The sequence below is a fragment of the Phocoena phocoena genome, chromosome 11, assembly GCF_963924675.1.
Source record: "Phocoena phocoena chromosome 11, mPhoPho1.1, whole genome shotgun sequence".
NCBI lineage: Eukaryota > Metazoa > Chordata > Mammalia > Artiodactyla > Phocoenidae > Phocoena > Phocoena phocoena.
This window is the reverse complement of record NC_089229.1, coordinates 27,548,822-27,567,054: the sequence shown is the minus strand read 5'-3', so window position 1 is coordinate 27,567,054 and position 18,233 is coordinate 27,548,822. Positions and strand designations below refer to the sequence as shown.

Here is an 18,233-nt window from a genome sequence, read left to right as displayed (position 1 = left end):
GCATTTGTTAGATATACTATAAGTAGTAGATACTTACATTATTACTAAGTGCACTCATAAAAAAAAGACCTAGAATCAAAATTTAAAAGCTGGAAAACATCTCAGAAATCATGTTCCAACTGTAACACTCCATAGATGAGGAAACGAAGCCCTAGAAAGTACAACTGGCTTACCTGACATCATGCTATCTAACGACAGAGTTGCAATTAAAACTTAGGTTTCCAAGTCCTAATTCAATATCTTCTCTACTGTCTCAAATATTTCTTGGCCATCTCTCTGATGCCCATCAAGACACTTAATTTCTCTAATCTCGACACTTAATTTCTCTAATCTCAACTTCTTCAATGACAAACTACAGGGACAGGACAAGATCATGGGTCTTTCTAGCTCCAAAATTCTCATTCCATGATTCATGTGGGCCTTAAACTGGCTAACTTAAAAGCATGCCCATAGAAACAAAGTCAAATATATTTCCAATTTTTATATATGCTTAGCTTTCTTATGCATACTTTCAAAACTCTAAAATTTAGTTAGTGGTTATTAATAGGTATATGAAAGCAGTCAAGTCAGAAAAAAAAAAAGGCAGCCTAGTCAATAAGAGACTGAGACAACCAAAACTAATTATAGATAAGTTACTAGCAACTAAACTGGGTTTATAGACATCATACAATTAACTCAATATTAAATGAAAGAATAAAAGACTTTAATATCTAACACTTTTTAAATATCTAACATGTAATTAAATATCTAACATATAATTAAAATTGATTCACATATTTTAAGCAAGTTTAGGCCATCAGGTGTCTTGATTCAATAAATATGGAGAGACAGACACAAAAATATATCAAAATAAGAATTCAGAACCTGGGGGAGAATGGATACGTGTATATGAAAGGCTGACTCACTTTGCTGTGCACCTGAAACTATCACAACATTATTAATCAGCTATACTCCAATATAAAAGTTTTTTAAAAAAAAAAAGGTGCTTGCCCATCTCTCAGGACCGACTGACCTATGTTCAACTGCTGTTCACATGCAACCCTTCTCTACTTTGGCCTTCAAAGTTCTCATCTGAATATTTGCTACTACCTCCAAGATCTGCACCTGCAGCGGCTCCACCTGGGCCCACACCCTAGGCTTCAAGGCTCAACGCAGCCCTCCTACCTGTCTCAGAGCGGGGGGTGGGGTGTGTGTGTGTGGAAACGACGACTACACCCCACCCCAAGGGAGGATGGCCCAAACTCCTGCTCCTGTCCCTCACACGGCACTTTTCATTTTTTAAGTCTTAAAATCACTTGAGAGAGCTGGGAAAGGTGCTAATAATAAAATTTCCTAAACAGAGAATCTGTGGGCCATACTCAAAATCCCAAAATGTGCTTGAAGACCTACTGTGTAAAAACTTCAGAATCTAACAAAAATCCTAATCTACTGGCTATGGATTCCTGTTATAAAAAATATGTAGAATGTCAGTTTCAAAGAAGTGGAACACAATATTTATAAAATTAAAATCCATCCTGAATATTATCATCTTTTACAATGCAAAAATCCCTGAGAAAGACTATCCAAATAGCAGATGACTCGTAATTCAGGTTCCCAAGGAAACAGAGTCTGAGATTGATATCTGCAAGCAGGTTTACTGGGGAGTGCTCTCAAGAACACCTGTGTAGGCACAGAGGCCGCATGACTGGGCCAAGGGAGAAGCTGAACAGTATTGATCAATAACAGTTGCAAGAGCAGCCTCAACTAAGCCTACAAAGAGTCCTGAAGCTAGAATGACCCTTCATCATGTTAGTCTCTAATCAAGGCAAGAGGATGATTCTTTTCATCCCCCACCATTAACCAGGAATGAAATACAGGCGGCTTCCAGGAAGGGGACATAAACTTGGGTGAGGCAGCCATGATCCCAAGCAACTAAGAGAATGTGTCTCTATCCTGAAGGGGAATCTATGGCCCACACCAAAGCATCCACTAAAATGAATGTACCTTACTTGCATTTGAGACACGCATAAAGGGCTATACACTGGGGAAAGGGAGTGGCAGAGGGAACTCAACAGAAAAGGAGACCTACTCTCTTCTGGAGCCTACTATGTGGCAGGTGCTGTGATAGTCATGTTACATGAGCTACGGGATTTTATCGCTGAATCCTTGCTTCCTGAAGACAGTGTTTTTTCTCAGCAAAGAGGCTAAGAAACAGGGTAAAAGGTATCAGGATTTGTTATGTAACACTTAAAATGCTACTTTGGGGTTGCAAATGGTCTGCAGACTCAAAATCCTGGTACTTCCGTGATTTTCAACTAATACTTTTACCCTGAAAAGCACTTCAAAAATCACCTAGGTGGTGCCCTCATTGAACAGATAAGGAAAGTGAAGCCAAGAGAAGCTCATGATTTGCCTAAGATCACACTGATAGCAGAATTTAGAACGTGGACTCAAGTCTTTTGATTCCAAATTCAGTGATTTCTCTACTTGATGTGGTGTCTTTACATTCAAAAACTTAACAAAATCAAAATAACCCAGAGACATGAATCTTATTGTAAAGCTCAGAATATCAACTTCTCCCAGATCATTTGTACTTTCAAAATCAGGCACATAAGAAACCTGAGTTTTACACTAAAGAAATGTCAACTGGTAGTGTGCTAAATGAAATATTATATCTTTCTATTAATAATAATAATAGCTGGGCTTCCCTGGTGGCGCAGTGGTTGAGAGTCCGCCTACCGATGCAGGGGACACCGGTTCGTGCCCCTGTCCGGGAAGATCCCACATCCTGCGGAGCGGCTGGGCCCGTGAGCCATGGCCGCTGAGCCTGTGCGTCCGGAGCCTGTGCTCCACAACGGGAGGGGCCACAACAGTGAGAGGCCCGCATACAGCAAAAAAAAAATAATAATAGCTAACTTACAACCTCTGTGACAGGCACAACATCAAGATCTTTATTCACATTATATCATTTAATCATCACAACAATCCTTTGGATAAAATTAAAGGAATTGTTCCCATTTAACCAAGGGGGAAAAATAAGGTTAAAGAAACTAAGTAAGTTGCTAGCTAAGATTACAAATGTAATAATGCACAGAACTGGAGATTCCACCTGACTTAAACAAAATGCTCTCAAAGTTAAAACATCCACTATGCTACAAGCCCTATGCTGCTTCTCAATTTTCCTTTTCTGAACTTTTCAGACTTCCATGATGTACATGATTTTTCTAACCAGAAATATATTCTTTTATTATTTCTAAATATTCTATTTTAAAACTAAATCATTGCTTTGAATATTTGGAAGTTGCAAACAGATATAACAAGGTTTTATCAGAAAAATTAATGTCTTATAGAACAAAATAAACCCATACTTCCTTATCAGAGGTCCAATTCAATACAATTACCTCTTAATCCCCCACAACAGAGTGTGTTTTGGCATAGCACTACACAAAGTCAGGAATTCTTAAAACACTTTCCAAATGTTATTTAGCTAATAAAGTCCCAATAAAGTATCACTGAGACGCTAGAAAAACTTATATTAGCATACTTATGTAAAACTTAACCATAGTCTAATATTAAACATTGAAACGAGGGAAAGGATGTGGTTTTTATTAAATTCCATCTGCTGCTATGACCCATGCAATACTTAAACAGATGTCTATGCAACTAAGTTATTCATGTTCAATATGTCAATCAATCAATGGCCATGGATCTATCCCAAAGTAAGTTATCCTACCGCAACCCATATTGAGAACATAGTCCAAGACAGCCAGGGTATATGACCCCATGTCTACTGCCAATCGACCAAATGTGATCACCTGGACCCAAAAGCAGCCATTCACAAGCTAGCTAGCAACCAATAAAATGGCTCAGTGGCAAAACACACACACAAACAAACCCCAGTGTGAACAATGGACTACTGCTGACCTCCATGCTTAGGCCTTTAAACTGCAAACTATGAAGAGAAATGACTAGTCACACAGAGACTTCCCTGGTGGTCCAGTGGTTAAGACTCCACGCTCCCAATGCAGGGGCCCAGGTTCGATCCCTGGTCAGGGAACTAGATCCCACGTGCGCCCGAATGCCACAACTAAAAAAGGTCCCACATGCCACAACAAAGATCCCACGAGCCGCAACAAAGATCTTGCACGCGGCAACGAAGATCTCACGTGCTGCAACTAAGACCCAGCACAGCCAAATAAATAAATAAATATTAAAAAAAAAAAAAATTAGCCACCCAAACTGGCACTAAACAGATACACATCAAAGTCATGAGGTAAATAAGAGTACTGGAGGGACTTAAGTAAATCAAAGTTATAACCCAGCCAAAGTTTCAAAACACCACTGACTCTTGAGAATGCAGAAGCTATGAAGGAAAAAACTAGAATAGAGGGTAAGAAAATTAGCTGGCACCAAATGAACCTAACCAGAACTATAATCACTATTTCAGAGCCACAGTAAAGCTTATTTCTAGAATGATCTGTAAAAGATGTGTTTCATGGTATCACAATTCCTAAAAGGAGGAATCCTATGAATCAAATGACCTCACTCCACTCTCAACCTCAGCTGACTAAACCAGCAGCAGACACCTGACCCAGAAGAAGTAACTCCATTACTGGCCAGCCAGAGACCTACACATGGCCCAACAAGAAAAGATGAAGAGGACATTTTTGATTCTTCTCGTTGGGGTTTGGAAATTGAGCCAGTTGGCTATGCAACATTTGGCCAGTTGGCTATGCAAAGGTAAGGTGAAAAGCAAGTAGAATCATGTGGTCAGATGGCCATCTGAGGTCTTGAGCATACTAAGCAAGGAGTAGCAAGGAGGATGGACACAGAGATGCAGAGGCAAAATGCCAGTGGTCCAGGAGACTGTGTGAGACAGAGGGGAGTACTGCCTCTGCCCCGACACCTTTCTAGGTCCTACTGTCTAGAGACCCAACTGTATAGCAATTCTTATTCTTAGATCACTTTGAAACCTTACAATAAATCCTCCTTTCAATTTAGACTGATTTGGGGAAGTTTATAATCCTTGAAAATAAAAAGCACTCATTAGAATATTGTCCAAGGATGACAGATTACAATCATGCATTTAATATTTAATTACTGTTTCCTCTCCTCCATATATCTTGGAAGAATAGTCTGTACTCCCTGTTTCTATACCCTTACTTCCCAGCCAATCATTTCTCCCCATGACTCTCCTGAAACTGAACTAGGTATGACCTAACTGTTCCATTCAGTGGATACTTCTCAGTCCTTATTTGAATTGACGTCTCTCCAACATTCACACATGTCTAATACTTGCCTCCACTTGTCTCCTAAGTGCTGGACCTACATATTTCCACCTGCCTAGTGAACATCTCTGTTGGGATGTCCATACCTCTAGTTCACACTTGTCTTCCTCACCAAACCTGTTCTTCCTCCTCCTCTATTTTTCACCTTAGTTCCTTCCACCCAGACTATTCACAAGTCAGTAAGTCCTATTAATTCTCCTTTCTTGAAAATCTGTTTTTTCTCTATCCCCAAAGCCATTGTCTGATTCAAGCTTTCATCATCCCCTGGATTAACAACAAGAGATGCAGAAATTCTGATTCAATGGAGGGACTTGGGAATTTTTTTTTTTTTTTAAGGATTCCAAATGATTCTAATGTGCAACAATTTTAGGAACTAAAACATTATTACTTTCTAGCTGGTCTCTCCCTTTATGGAGCCATCCTCTCTACACAGCTACCAAGTCAACATGTATTACTGAAAATACACCAAGTATCAAACATTAATGTAGGTCCGACACACTAAGGAAGAAAAACAAAATCCCCACCCTAAGGGAGCTCAGTCTAGCAGTGGAGAAGTCAAGTATCACAAAAACAATGGAATAAGTTTTGCAGAGATCTATATACTAAGTGTTCTAGTATACTGAGCTACTACACACTAAGTGTTTATTGAATGCTGATACTGTGGTGAGTCTTCATGAACATTATTTCATTTAATCCTTCTACAATACTGTAAAGTACATATTATGCTCAATTTACAGATAAAACAGCTGGGTCTCAAAGAGCTTGAAATTTTGCAAAAGATCTCACGCTCATGAATAGAGGAGGCCAGGGCTTAAATGATGGTCTAATTCCAAAAGCCCATTCTCTTAATTAGTATGGGGTGCTTTGGGAGAAAGAAAAAATAGCAAGCAACTAACTCCTAGTATCCCCTAAACTGAGCAGTGTGGACAAGTAATGGTAGGGTACTCACAGCAGAATAAAGAGCTTCTATGGAGATGTGAAGGGATGAGAGATCAGGGGAAGTTGTGGGAAACACAGTTAGTGAGGATGGCAAGGTCAGTGAATGTACAGAGGTATGTGGAGATGAGCCTGAAATGGAATCTTTTTTCCCAAGGAACCAGAGCAGTATCGGCCTTGCATGCCAAGGTAAAGAGTCTGGACATCTCCTATGGGCACTGAGTTGTCACCAACAGATTTTAGACAGAAGACTGATTCACCTGATATACTTTTTATAAGGATTATAAGGGGAAAATATTTTTGGAGGGTTTTCCTTATTACAAATTTGATTATTTAAAAACCTTCTGTGGCTCCATATTGTTTACTGTATAAAGTCCAAAATCCTTTCCAGTTTCATCTCATAACTATCCCCATCCACATGCGAAAATATTCACAATTCCCCTATGCTGTGCTAGGCTGCTTCAGGTTTTTGCATTTGCCTGGTCACTGTCTGTAAAAATGCCTTCTCTCCCTTGTTCCTCCTTGCCTGAGTCTCTTCAGCTTCTGTAAGGCCTTTAACAATCTCCATTCCGTCTCTCTCCCTCCTCCTTTCACCACAGAATTAGTTACTTTTTCTTTTGCGCTCACATTCTTCCTCTGTATATCTATTGACACATCACACTGCTTTGTAATTATTTAAGTATCTGTCTCCCCCATTAAATCTCTGCCAGCCCAGCACAGTAATGAGCACAGAATGTTCAACAGTATGACAAATGACTTTCTACACACACACATACACACACACACACAAGTTAAAAAAAAAAAAGATAACAAGGGAGTGATAAGAAAAGCATTCCTTGAAGAAATCTGAAGTATGTAATAACAAAAAACCAACATTAGCAGCAAATAACATTTATAGAGTTTACTGTGTGCCAGATACAGCTGTAAAACCTTCACATGTATTAATTCATTTAATCCTCACAACAACTCTATGAGAAGGGTACTATTATTATGACTATTTTAATGAGCCACAGAGAAGTCAAGTTACTTGCCCAAAGCTACCCAGCTAGTAAATAGGGTGCAGATGCCACCCCAGGCAGTCTGGCTCCAGAGTTCAGGTTCTTTTTTGTTCATTGTTTTTTTCAGAGTTCAGGTTTTTTACCAATAATTATATTGGGTTGGCCAAAAGGTTCATTCGGTTTTTTCCATAAGATGGCTCTAGTGGCACTCAGTCACCTTTAACTTCATTCAGAACAATTTTGTTAGACTGTATGTGACAGCCGTCATATCAGCATGCATTAAAAAAAAACTTATCAAAATCAGTGAATTTGGGCTTCCCTGGTGGCGCAGTGGTTGAGAGTCTGCCTGCCGATGCAGGGGACACGGGTTCGTGCCCCAGTCTGGGAGGATCCCAAGTGCCGCGGAGCGGCTAAGCCTGTGAGCCATGGCCTCTGAGTCTGCGCGTCCGGAGCCTGTGCTCCGCAACAGGAGAGGCCACAATAGTGAGAGGCCCGAGTAACGCAAAAAAAAAAAAAAAAAAAAAAACAAAATCAGTGAATTTTTGTGTAGCCACTTTAATGTTGAAGATGGAAGGAAAAAAAGCAACATTTCGACATATTATGCTTTATTATTTCAAAAAAGGTAAAAACGCAACCGAAACGCAAAAAGAAAGATTTGTGCAGTGTATGGAGAAGGTACTGTGACTGACTGAACATGTCAAAAGTGGTTTGCAAAGTTTTGTGCTGGAGATTTCTCACTGGACGATGCTCAGGGTCAGGTACACCAGTTGAAGCGATTTGATAGCGATCAAATAGAGAAATTAACTGAGAACAATCAACATTATACCATGCGGGAGATAGCCGACATACTCAAAAGACATACTCAAAATATCCAAACCAAGCGTTGAAAATCATTTGCACCAGCTTGGTTATGTTAATCGCTTTGATGTTTGGGTTCACATAAGTTAAGGAGAAAAAACCTTCTTGACAGTATTTCCACAAGCCATTCTCTACTTAAATGTAATGAAAACGTTCCATTTTTTAAAATAAATTGTGATGGGCGATGAAAAGTGGATACTGTACAATAATGTGCAACGGAAGAGATCGTGGGGAAGAGAAATGCAACACCACCAACCACACCAAAGGCCAGTCTTCAACCAAAGAAGGCGATGTTGTGTATATGGTGGGATTGGAAGGGAGTCCTCTATTATGAGCTCCTTCCAGAAAACCAAACAATTAATTCCAACAAGTACTGCTCCAAATTAGACCAACTGAAAGCAGCACTCGACAAAAAGCGTCCAGAATTAGTCAACAGAAAACACATAATCTTCCATCAGGATAACGCAAGACCACATGTTTCTTTGATGACCAGGCAAAAACTGTTACAGCTTGGCTGGGAAGTTCTGATTCATCAGCCGTGTTCACCAGACATTGCACCTTTGGATTTCCATTTAGGTCTTTACAAAATTCTCTTAATGGAAAAAATTTCAATTCCGTGGAAGACTGTAAAAGGCACCTGAAACAGTTCTTAGCTCAAAAAGATAAAAAGTTTTGGGAAGATGGAATTATGAAGTTGCCTGAAAAATGGCAGGAAGTAGTGGAACAAAAGGGTGAATACGTTATTCAATAAAGTTCTTGGTGAAAATGAAAAACGTGTCTTTTATTTTTACTTAAAAACCGAAGGCACTTTTTGGCCAACTCAATACTATCTCTTTAGCTCTAGCAAAAGACACCAGTATAAGGATACAGTTCTAGCCTTGGTTCTTTTATATCTTAATCTCTTTTTTATCCTTAACACACTAAAAATAAATCTACACAGTAAGAAAAAATTCCACTTCTTAAAATTCGCTTCAATAAATGAGTAATAATTTCATCAAACTTAAATGTGTAAATAATCTGGGACGCCTTCCCTAACATCTTAGTTTAGATCAGGGCCCTCTTGCTGTACGCTCTTGGGGCTCCCTGTGCTTTCCTTCCTAACATTCACCCAAGGATGTGACCATATACGTATGTGATCCTTTCAACAGTTCCTCTGTCTTCCCCTGGATACTCAGCTCCACAGGGGTTCATGTCTGTTTTACTCATCAATGCAGCTTCAGCATATAGTAGACCCATAATAGATGTTTGAGAAGTAGATATGTCCAAAAGGTCTTCCCTATTCATCACTTCTTTTTTTCTGCTCATCTTGCCATCATCATAATGCAAATCCTAATTACTTAGTGCCAAAAATATTAAAATAAATCTCATCTGATCTCTGCCTATATTCTCCTATGGTTTTATACATCTCATGCAACACTGACAAATTAATCTTCCTAAAACATTCCTTTACTCGTTCAAAAAATATTAACTCCTACTATGTGCCTAAAGGAAACCAGAACATCACACCAAAATATGTCACTTTGGCATATTGATTATTTTTAATTAAAGGCATTTAAGAAACAGTAGGTACAAGAAGAACATTCTGGGGACTTCCCTGGTGATGCAGTGGTTACGAATCTGCCTGCCAATGCAGGGGACTCAGGTTCGAGCCCTGGTCTGGGAAGATCCCACATGCCGCGGAGCAACTAAGCCTGCGAGCCACAACTACTGAGCCTGCGTGCCAGAACTACTAAAGCCCGAGCACCTAGAGTCCCTGCTCCACAACAAGCCAACGCAATGAGAAGTCTGCGCACCGCAACGAAGAAGAGTAGCCCCCACTGGCTGCAACTATAGAAAGCCCGCAGGCAGCAACGAAGACCCAACACAGTCAAAAAAAAAAAAAAAGGACATTCTGACCCTTCTTTTTCTTTCTGAAAGCAGGAGATAAAACTCCCCTGTGAAAAGGACCCTCACTATACCAGGAGTAAAGAAGACGTCCTCATCACTAGAGCCAGAGAATTTAGGGCTGAGAAATCTGTACAAACAAACTTTGTTAAACTAACCCTTATCTTCCGAGTTACTTCTTCATCATTTACTACCTCAGCCCAAACCCCTTTGTCTTGTCAATTCTTCACAAATCTTGTTTCTCTGTCTAAAAGTTGTAAACACTTCCTGCTCTGGTCCCTTCACGTCTTCATTCTCTTGTGAAGGCTCCCATGTACATGTAAAAATTTAATAAAATTTGTATGCTTTTCTGCTGTTAATCTGTCCTAGACAGTCTAATTCTTAGGCCCAGCCAGAGACCCAAAGAGGGTAGAGGAGAATTTTCCTCCCCTACATACCAAATATATTTCACTGCTTAATAAAATCCTATTAATTTCCTAATGCCTATAGAATAAAATTCAAAATGTCAGATTTGTCTATTGAAAGAAATAAATAAGAAGGAAAACTACCCCAGACCTTGGTCTCTAATACCATTCCCCCCTAAAAGAAATAGGGCTCCTCAGAGAAATGGCTAGTTTCAGCGCTGGGAAAGGGTAGGTAAAGGATAAGGTTGGAATACCTTACTACGCCAGAAAGTAAGGAAGAGTTCAAAAAAATGATAGGGGCATGACAAAAGGACACTGAAGCCACCTGAAGGGACTCCCACTGTTCAAATCTGGGACAATTTGAACACCAAAATAATTAAGTACAGTGATGAGTTATAGGCCATTTTTATAAAAATGAACTTACGAGTCCATACCAACAGGAAAGGAAGGAAGGTAGGTAAGGGTGGGGGGCGGGGGGCGGGGGGGGGGAGGGAGAGATGTGAGGCAAGGGAGGGAGAGGAAATCCAAGAACCAATTGGTAAAGGTGCAGGAGTTCTACAGTAGGAAAATCATCATCTTGCAGTCATTATGGTGAAGACTAGATCAAGCAAGAATCAACAATGGTAAATATAGGAGAAATTCTTGATAAAGAACAGGATATTTGCATAGTCTTATAAGTATCTGCCTATTTATTGCAAAGGAAGAAAAAATAATCATTATGATAAGGTCAAAAAATTGGGCTACACCTTGAACTTTGACAAGGTAATCAAAATTAACATCACCTATGAAGGACAAAAAGACATGGGCCTCCAGATGTAATAACCAGAGATGGACACAACAAATTGTAGGCCACATTTCAGCCAAAAATGCACAATCTCAATCTACTCACAATGAAACGTCAGACAACACAACATGAGGAACACTGTAAGGAAAAAAAAAGCAGGAGGCGATCTGTATTCTTCAAAAACGTCATAAATTACAAAGAAATGCTGTGGAAATGTTCCATATTAAAAGAAGCTAAAGCAACATGTCAACTACATATTATACCTAACCCTAACTGACCCTATACTGGTGAGGGGTAAATGCTACAAAGGACATTACCAGGTCAACTGAAAAAAAAATGGAATTATGAATAGTAAATGGAATCAATGTAAATTTATGAAGTTGACAACTATACTGTAGTTATGTAAAAGAATATCCCTATTCTTCATTGAAGCATTCACAGGTGAAGAACTATAACTGACCCTCAAGTGATTCAGGAAAAATAAAGAAAAAGTACACACATACAGAGAGAGAAAAGAAAAAGGATAGGAGAACAAAGTGTTTAAATGATAAAGCAAATAGGATAAAATGTTAATAAGTAAATTTAGATAAAGAGTATACAGCTGTTTCTTGTACTATTTTATTCTTGTAACTTTTTGTAAGCTTGAAATTGGTTCCAAAAAAATTAAAAATTATATATGTATTCAACTAGACCTGCAATACAGTAGCCACCAACTATATGAGGCTGTTGAACAGTTAAAATATGGCCTGTCCAAAGTCAGATGTGCTGGGACTTCCCTGATGGTCCAGGGGTTAAGAATCCGCCTTGTAATGCAGGGGACGCTGGTTAGATCCCTGGTCAGGGAATTGGGATCCCACATACCGCGGGGCAACTAAGCCCGCGCACCACGACTAATAAGCCTGCGCGCCACAACTAGAGAGAAGCACGCACACTGCAACAAAGAGCCCACGCACAGCAACGACAGATCCCATGTGCCGCAACTAACACCCGATACAGCCAATAAATAAATAAATAATTTTTAAAAAAAATAACAAAGTCAGATGTGCTGTTAGTGCAAAATACACACCAGATTTCAAAAACTTACTATAAAAAAAAAACTCATCAATAATATTTAAGATATCTCAATAATTTTTATATTGACTATATGTTCAAATATTTTAGATAGATTGGGTCAAAGGAAATATATTTTAAATAGTAATTTCAAAAAAAAAAGTAATTTCACCTCTTTTCACTTTTTTAAAATGTGGCTACTAGAAGCTTTAAATTACATATGTGATTCCTATTTGCATTGGACTAGAGCTAGATGATCAAGAATCTCCACAATGAGGTGTCACACTATCTATAAGTTTCTCTCTCAATTTCTTTCTGCTCTAAACAGAGCTCTCTCTCTAAGTCACTTGGTTTTAAGCTACTTAAGGGTAAGGATCAGTTTTACTCACTGTTGTACCTCCAGTATCTAGCACATATCCAGTGTTACAAACATTTGTTTATTGAAAGGCAATATGCAAGCAAAGGCAGGAGGGAGGGCAGGAAGAATGAAATCATTCCCACCTCTGAGTCTTTGTTTATACTGTAACTCATTCCTAGAATAAAAGTAACTCTCTTCCTCTCCTAATCACCTTTTCAAAACCCCATCTCTTGCCCATTTTCTCCAAGGAGACACTTCACTCTAACAGGTTCATTCTGTCTGACTGGTCCTCCTCTGTTATTACTACAGCCTTCACTGTCTATATAATTTACTTTGGCACTTAATCATGTAAGTTCCCTGAGAGAGGTCAGATCTCGTATTTTTCCCATATCTTCCACAATCATTGGCATAGTGCTAACCATATGAGTTGAGTGGCGGAGGAAAGGCAACAAGGTGCTAAAAAAAGGAAATGGATTGAGTTGGGAAAACTTGGCTCTAGTCTCAGCTTTTTTTTTTTTTTTTTTTTTTTTGCGGTACGCAGGCCTCTCACTGTTGTGGCCTCTCCCGTTGCGGAGCAACAGGCTCCGGACAGGCAGGCCCAGCGGCCATGGCTCACGGGCCCAGCCGCTCCGCGGCATGTGGGATCTTCCCGGACCGGGGCACGAACCTGTGTCCCCTGCATCGGTAGGCGGACTCTCAACCACTGCGCCACCAGGGACGCCCTCCAGTCTCAGCTTTGACATCTAACTGTGTTAACTTAGATAAATCACTCAATCTCTCACTTCCTACTTGCTCATTTTTAAAATCAGAGACTCATTACCCATAAAAGAAGCCTTCTATTTCCACAATTCTAGAATTAAACCCATTTTTTTCTTTAGCAATCTTATTGATATATACCAATAAAAGGAAATCTAATACACTTAAGGATCTTAGAAATAGCAAAGAAGTTTATAAACTGCCTAAAGTACTAAATGCTGATGTCTTTCCAGCCATGAAGCACTTTAAATCCACATTTCTCTTCAAAGCCTATTAAGTAAAATAATCAGTACATACATATTGGAGCTACCCCAATTTTTTTTTTTTCAGATTCTTACAAGCCTCAAAGAAACACCTTTTAGTTGCTAATGGAAAAAAGAAAAAGAACCAGAAACTAAATTTTCTATAAAGTACCCTAGGACCTTATCGGTGATGTTCAAAGATGCTGAGTTACAATTGATTATAAGCACATTGTCTGTTTCTTCTTTCAAAAATGCTACTTAAAGGACATTATTCAGGGACTTCCCTGGTGGCACAGTGGTTAAGAATCCGACTGCCAATGCAGGGGACAGAGGTTCAAGCCCTGGTCCAGAAGATCCCACATGCCGCGGAGCAACTAAGCCCGTGTGCCACAACTACTGAAACCCAAGCACCTAGAGCCCGTGCTCTGCAACAAAGAGAAGACACCGCAATGAGAAGCCCCCGCACCACAACGAAGAGTAGCCCCCGCTCGCAGCGACTAGAGAGAAAGCCCATGCGCAGCAATGAAGACCCAACGCAGCCAAAAATAGATAAATAAATTTATTTTAAAAATATAAAAAATAAAGGACGCTATTCAGAAGAAAATTACAACAGGTAAAATGAAAAGGTCATGTGAAAACAGAATGCTTAAAGGTATGCGACTTAATTTCAAAGCATGAAGACCATTTCAAGCAAATCTCTAAATCAGCAAACTTAGTTTTAATCTTATGACCTCTGCTGAGAAATAAGATTATCAGAGTGGGGTAAAATAAAATGGTTGCCATGTTATATAATTTAAAGATTCAAGTCATACTTGTTAGTAAATAGCACCTGTGGAGTTCATACTAGTAATACAAATTACAAGATTTCTTTAAGGCTTTATCCAAATACCCCTATTAAATGCTGAGCATTAACAGTGACCCATCTGTAAGAGCCAAACTCCTCCCAGGTGGCTCTAAGTCCTCTCCTGATCTGGTCTGAGCCTCACCCCTGTAGCCTCACCTCCCACCAATCCCTGCATATCATTTCACTCCCTAAACTTAAATGTTCACATTCCCCTTAATATTACTTGCCCCATTTTACAACTTCTTGTCTAGGCATTTGCGGTTCCCTCAGCCCAACCTGCCCTCCACTCTTCTGAGCAGCAAATATGCCCTCCTCCCAGAAGCTTTTCCTGATTGCCACAAAACCCTCCCACAAAGTGGCCCCCAGGCACTATTCATTCTTCTATTACAAAGAACTGCCATTATTTTTAAATGTCCACTTCCCCAACCAGCTGTGAGTCCTAAAAGGCGGGCCCATATCTTATTTAACTGGTTCCCAGCCCCTAGCAGATGCTTTGCATTTACTGACACTCAATATAAGGACTTTGAAAAAAAGGAAGTTAAGTGGTTAACAATGAGAAACAATTCAAACTTTCCTATAAAAGAGTATATAAATTTAAGACAGTGGTCTCAACCAGGGCAAGTTTGCCCCTAGGTCACATTTGGCAAAGTCTTCAGATATTTTTGGTTGTCACAAGATGGGGGAGGGGACTTGGGGGTGCTACGACATCTAGTGGGTAGAAGCCAGGGGTGCTGCTCAATATCCTACAGTGCAAAGGACAGCCCCCAACAACCAAGAATTATCCAGTCACAAATACCAATAATTCCATGGTTAAAAAACAGCTGTCAACTGACTTATTCATGTGTGATGATTCCTTATCATACCTCAACAATAACCAGAATAAATTCCAATTTTGTGGTTTCAGCTGAAACTTCTGTAGCCATCAATGTGTATGCACCAACCCTCAAAATGATCTTTATATAATCGTGACGCTTAACAACATTAAACCGAGAGTACTGGAAAGCAGTCCATATTTCTGAAAACTAATATACAACTACTAGAAGCTACTCTTAAGTCAGTAAACACTTTATTTATAAACTATAAAGCAAACCACAGGCGAACTAATTTTCAGCTGTGGAATTATGCGACGGAAACACAATCTGAGGCACGAGGTAATCAGTCAGGTCTGACAAGAGAAAAAATCTCTTAAGTAGTGGAAGTAAATCACGCACAGGTGTCATTAATGTTGAACACAGGAACTGATGACCAGAGTAAAGGGCATGCCCTCGCTACTGTCAAAATCAGCGCTTATCAAGATTTCAAAAAACTCTGACAAAACATTGCAAAAAAATCATCAAATGTCAATACAGGATGGAAGATACAGAAGTTAACTACTTCTCCCCCTGATATATAACCAAGTTCCACATGACTTGAACATTTCCCAAAGCTATGCAGGAGCAAGGACACTCCCTTTCTACACAGTGGATGACTCAACTCTCTTTGGTACATTCCTTGACTGCATGCTACAAGTTCACTAACTCCTCTTGCCCTTGGAACTAGTTATCCTACTCTCTCAGTAACCAACTAATGGGTTTGGCACCAACTTTTCAGTCATTTACATTTTGTTGCACCCCATCGGTCTCAAAAGGAAATTAAGGGAAAAAGAGGGAAAAAAGCTAACCAAAACAAAAAATTGAGTAACAGTGACTCCTATAGAAAAGATTTTGTTATTCTAGGAACTGACTCCTAAACAAAACACCTACAGCTTTCCAGTGCTCTAATCTTTGTATCTTCAGGCTTTTCCAGATTTGACATAGAGAGAGCACTGGCAGAAAGTAAAGGAGTGTACCGTTGGATTAAGCTGACAACGGATCTATACTTGCATGGCTCAAACAAAAAGGTACCGGGCTGGGAGGGGAAAACGCATTTTTAAGTGGGGGGTGTGTGGGGTAGGGGAGTTGCCAACAGTGAGTAATAGCTTCCTTCGCAGCTGACTTTAGCCAGTTAAACTGTGTCGGTACAGCGACTGGGCCAACGTTAGGCCGGGTTTCACCACATTACCCTGCAGTGCTGCCCAGATGAGATTACGAATCCGCGTGAGGCAGGTGCGTGTCGGGTAAAGTTGCGGGGCACGCCGGGCGGGGCGCTGGGGGAAGAGCCGAGCTAGCCTCCCGAGGTCTCCCACCCGGCGTGCTCCAGCCCGGCGGGCGGCTGGCCGGCCGGACCCGCGGGCACTAACTCTCCATTTTCACTGCCATTCCAGAATCTGGAAGGAACGCGCCGGCGCCACACCCTCCCGCCCGGCCGCCCGCTCGCACTGACAGCCCGCGCGGGTGCGGGGCCCGGGCCTGTGAGCCGGGGGCCGCGGGGGACCCGGCCCGCTGCCCTGCCACCGCCCCGCCCGCCCCCTGCCCCCCCGAGGCCCGCCCCCAGAGCAGACGACCAAGGCCTAATCGCCGCCTGGGCTGCGGGGCCTAAAGGAAGGGGCCGGCGCTGAAGAGGGGGCGGCCACGCCGCCGCCGCCTCTGCTACTCAGCGAGGCGGCGGCTTCCGCGGCCCCGGGCTCCGGCTCTCCCGCTCACGTGCTCCTGAAAGACGGTTTCACTCTCTTACCCTCTGCAAAATCCTCCTTAACATGGTTTAAACACCACCCGGCGCCGCCCCGGTGACTCTCCAAACCTTCTGCGGGGCCACTCAGTACTCGGGGGTACGCGGGAGGGAGGGACTGAGCCAGGAAAGGACTGCGAGGAGGTCGGGGCGAGGCTGTAGCGGCGGCCGCTCGGGCTGCCCCGACTTCCCCACAGGCGGCGAGAGGGAGCGCGCGCGAGCGAGCAAAGAGGCAGCCAGCGAGCGCCCGCCCGCCCGCCTGCCTGCCGGGCCGCCCCCGTAACTGACAGCTGGGCGGACCCGCCCGCCACCGCCCCGCCCTCCCGGCCTGTCCATCCGCGGGAGGCGGAGCTGGAAGGGGCCTGGCCCGCCCCTGCGGCCAATCGGAAGCGGCGGCGGCGTGGGCGGTTGCGTGACGGACAGGCGGCAGGACGCTGGCGCCGCCGCTCCTTCCGGCGGGCCGAGGGACAACGCGGGCGCCGAGCGCACGCCTGCGCTCTGTCAGAGGACGCGCCCGCGCGCAGACAGCGTACTCTCTAGGGGAACCTGGAGGGGGTCCCTGACCGCGACGCAAGAAGGGGTCTCTGGGCGGGTACCTGCGACGGCACCTCAGATTACTCTGTAAAATATGTCGCTGTGATCCCGGCCTTGGCCATTCCTGAACTGGATCCTCATTTCTGCTGGAAGCGCTTGGAAGCAAAGGAGAGAATCGCAGACACGATTAACCGGTCTGATGGGCTTTTTTTCTCCCCTGGTCCAACCCCTGGCGCCTTTCCGTACTCCCTTCCTGCTTCTAATATCAGCCAAAGGGAAAGTAAAGAATCGGAAGAAAGGGTAGGAAGAAACTGGAATTTGAGTTGGTAAGAGAAGTTTGCGGTTGTCATCTTTGGACTATAGCAACAATAATGGACTGATGTCGCTAACACGTTGCACCATCTAAAGCCCACGCTTGGCCCATTCTCCTAGGGAATTTTAAATCCTCTTCTGACAATAGATGTATGAAGTGAATCTACCTTAATGCGTCTGTTTCATAGATTAAGAAAAAAATAATGAGGTCACAGATAAACAGTGTGCCAAAACAAGGACGTGGACTTGGAAGTGGACTTGGACCTGACTTCCAGGCACGATGTTATTATTTAAACTCAAAAATCACAGCTGCGGAATCCTACCATTCTGCCAGTATTCACGAGCTAAGAGGTTCAACTTTACCCTGAGCGGGGGAAAGAGAAGCCTTTAATAATGTTTAAGTAGGAGGAGGAGAATAAT

General features: G+C 42.0%; 1 protein-coding gene and 1 non-coding gene across 2 annotated transcripts in view; one reads left to right on the top strand and one right to left on the bottom strand.

Moving 5' to 3' along the window:
* The window catches only part of EEA1 (early endosome antigen 1), a 128,744-nt gene extending 111,675 nt beyond the window's left edge, over nucleotides 1–17,069 (bottom strand). Inside the window, exon 1 of the mRNA XM_065887448.1 lies at nucleotides 16,974–17,069. Within this exon, the coding sequence (XP_065743520.1) occupies nucleotides 16,974–16,997 (24 nt within the window). The 5' untranslated portion in view covers nucleotides 16,998–17,069. The remainder of the gene's footprint in view (nucleotides 1–16,973) is intronic.
* On the top strand, nucleotides 3,965–4,036 carry TRNAW-CCA (transfer RNA tryptophan (anticodon CCA)). The gene has a single exon. It is a non-coding gene; the product is annotated as a tRNA-Trp (tRNA).
* Nucleotides 17,070–18,233: the final 1,164 nt, after the last annotated feature.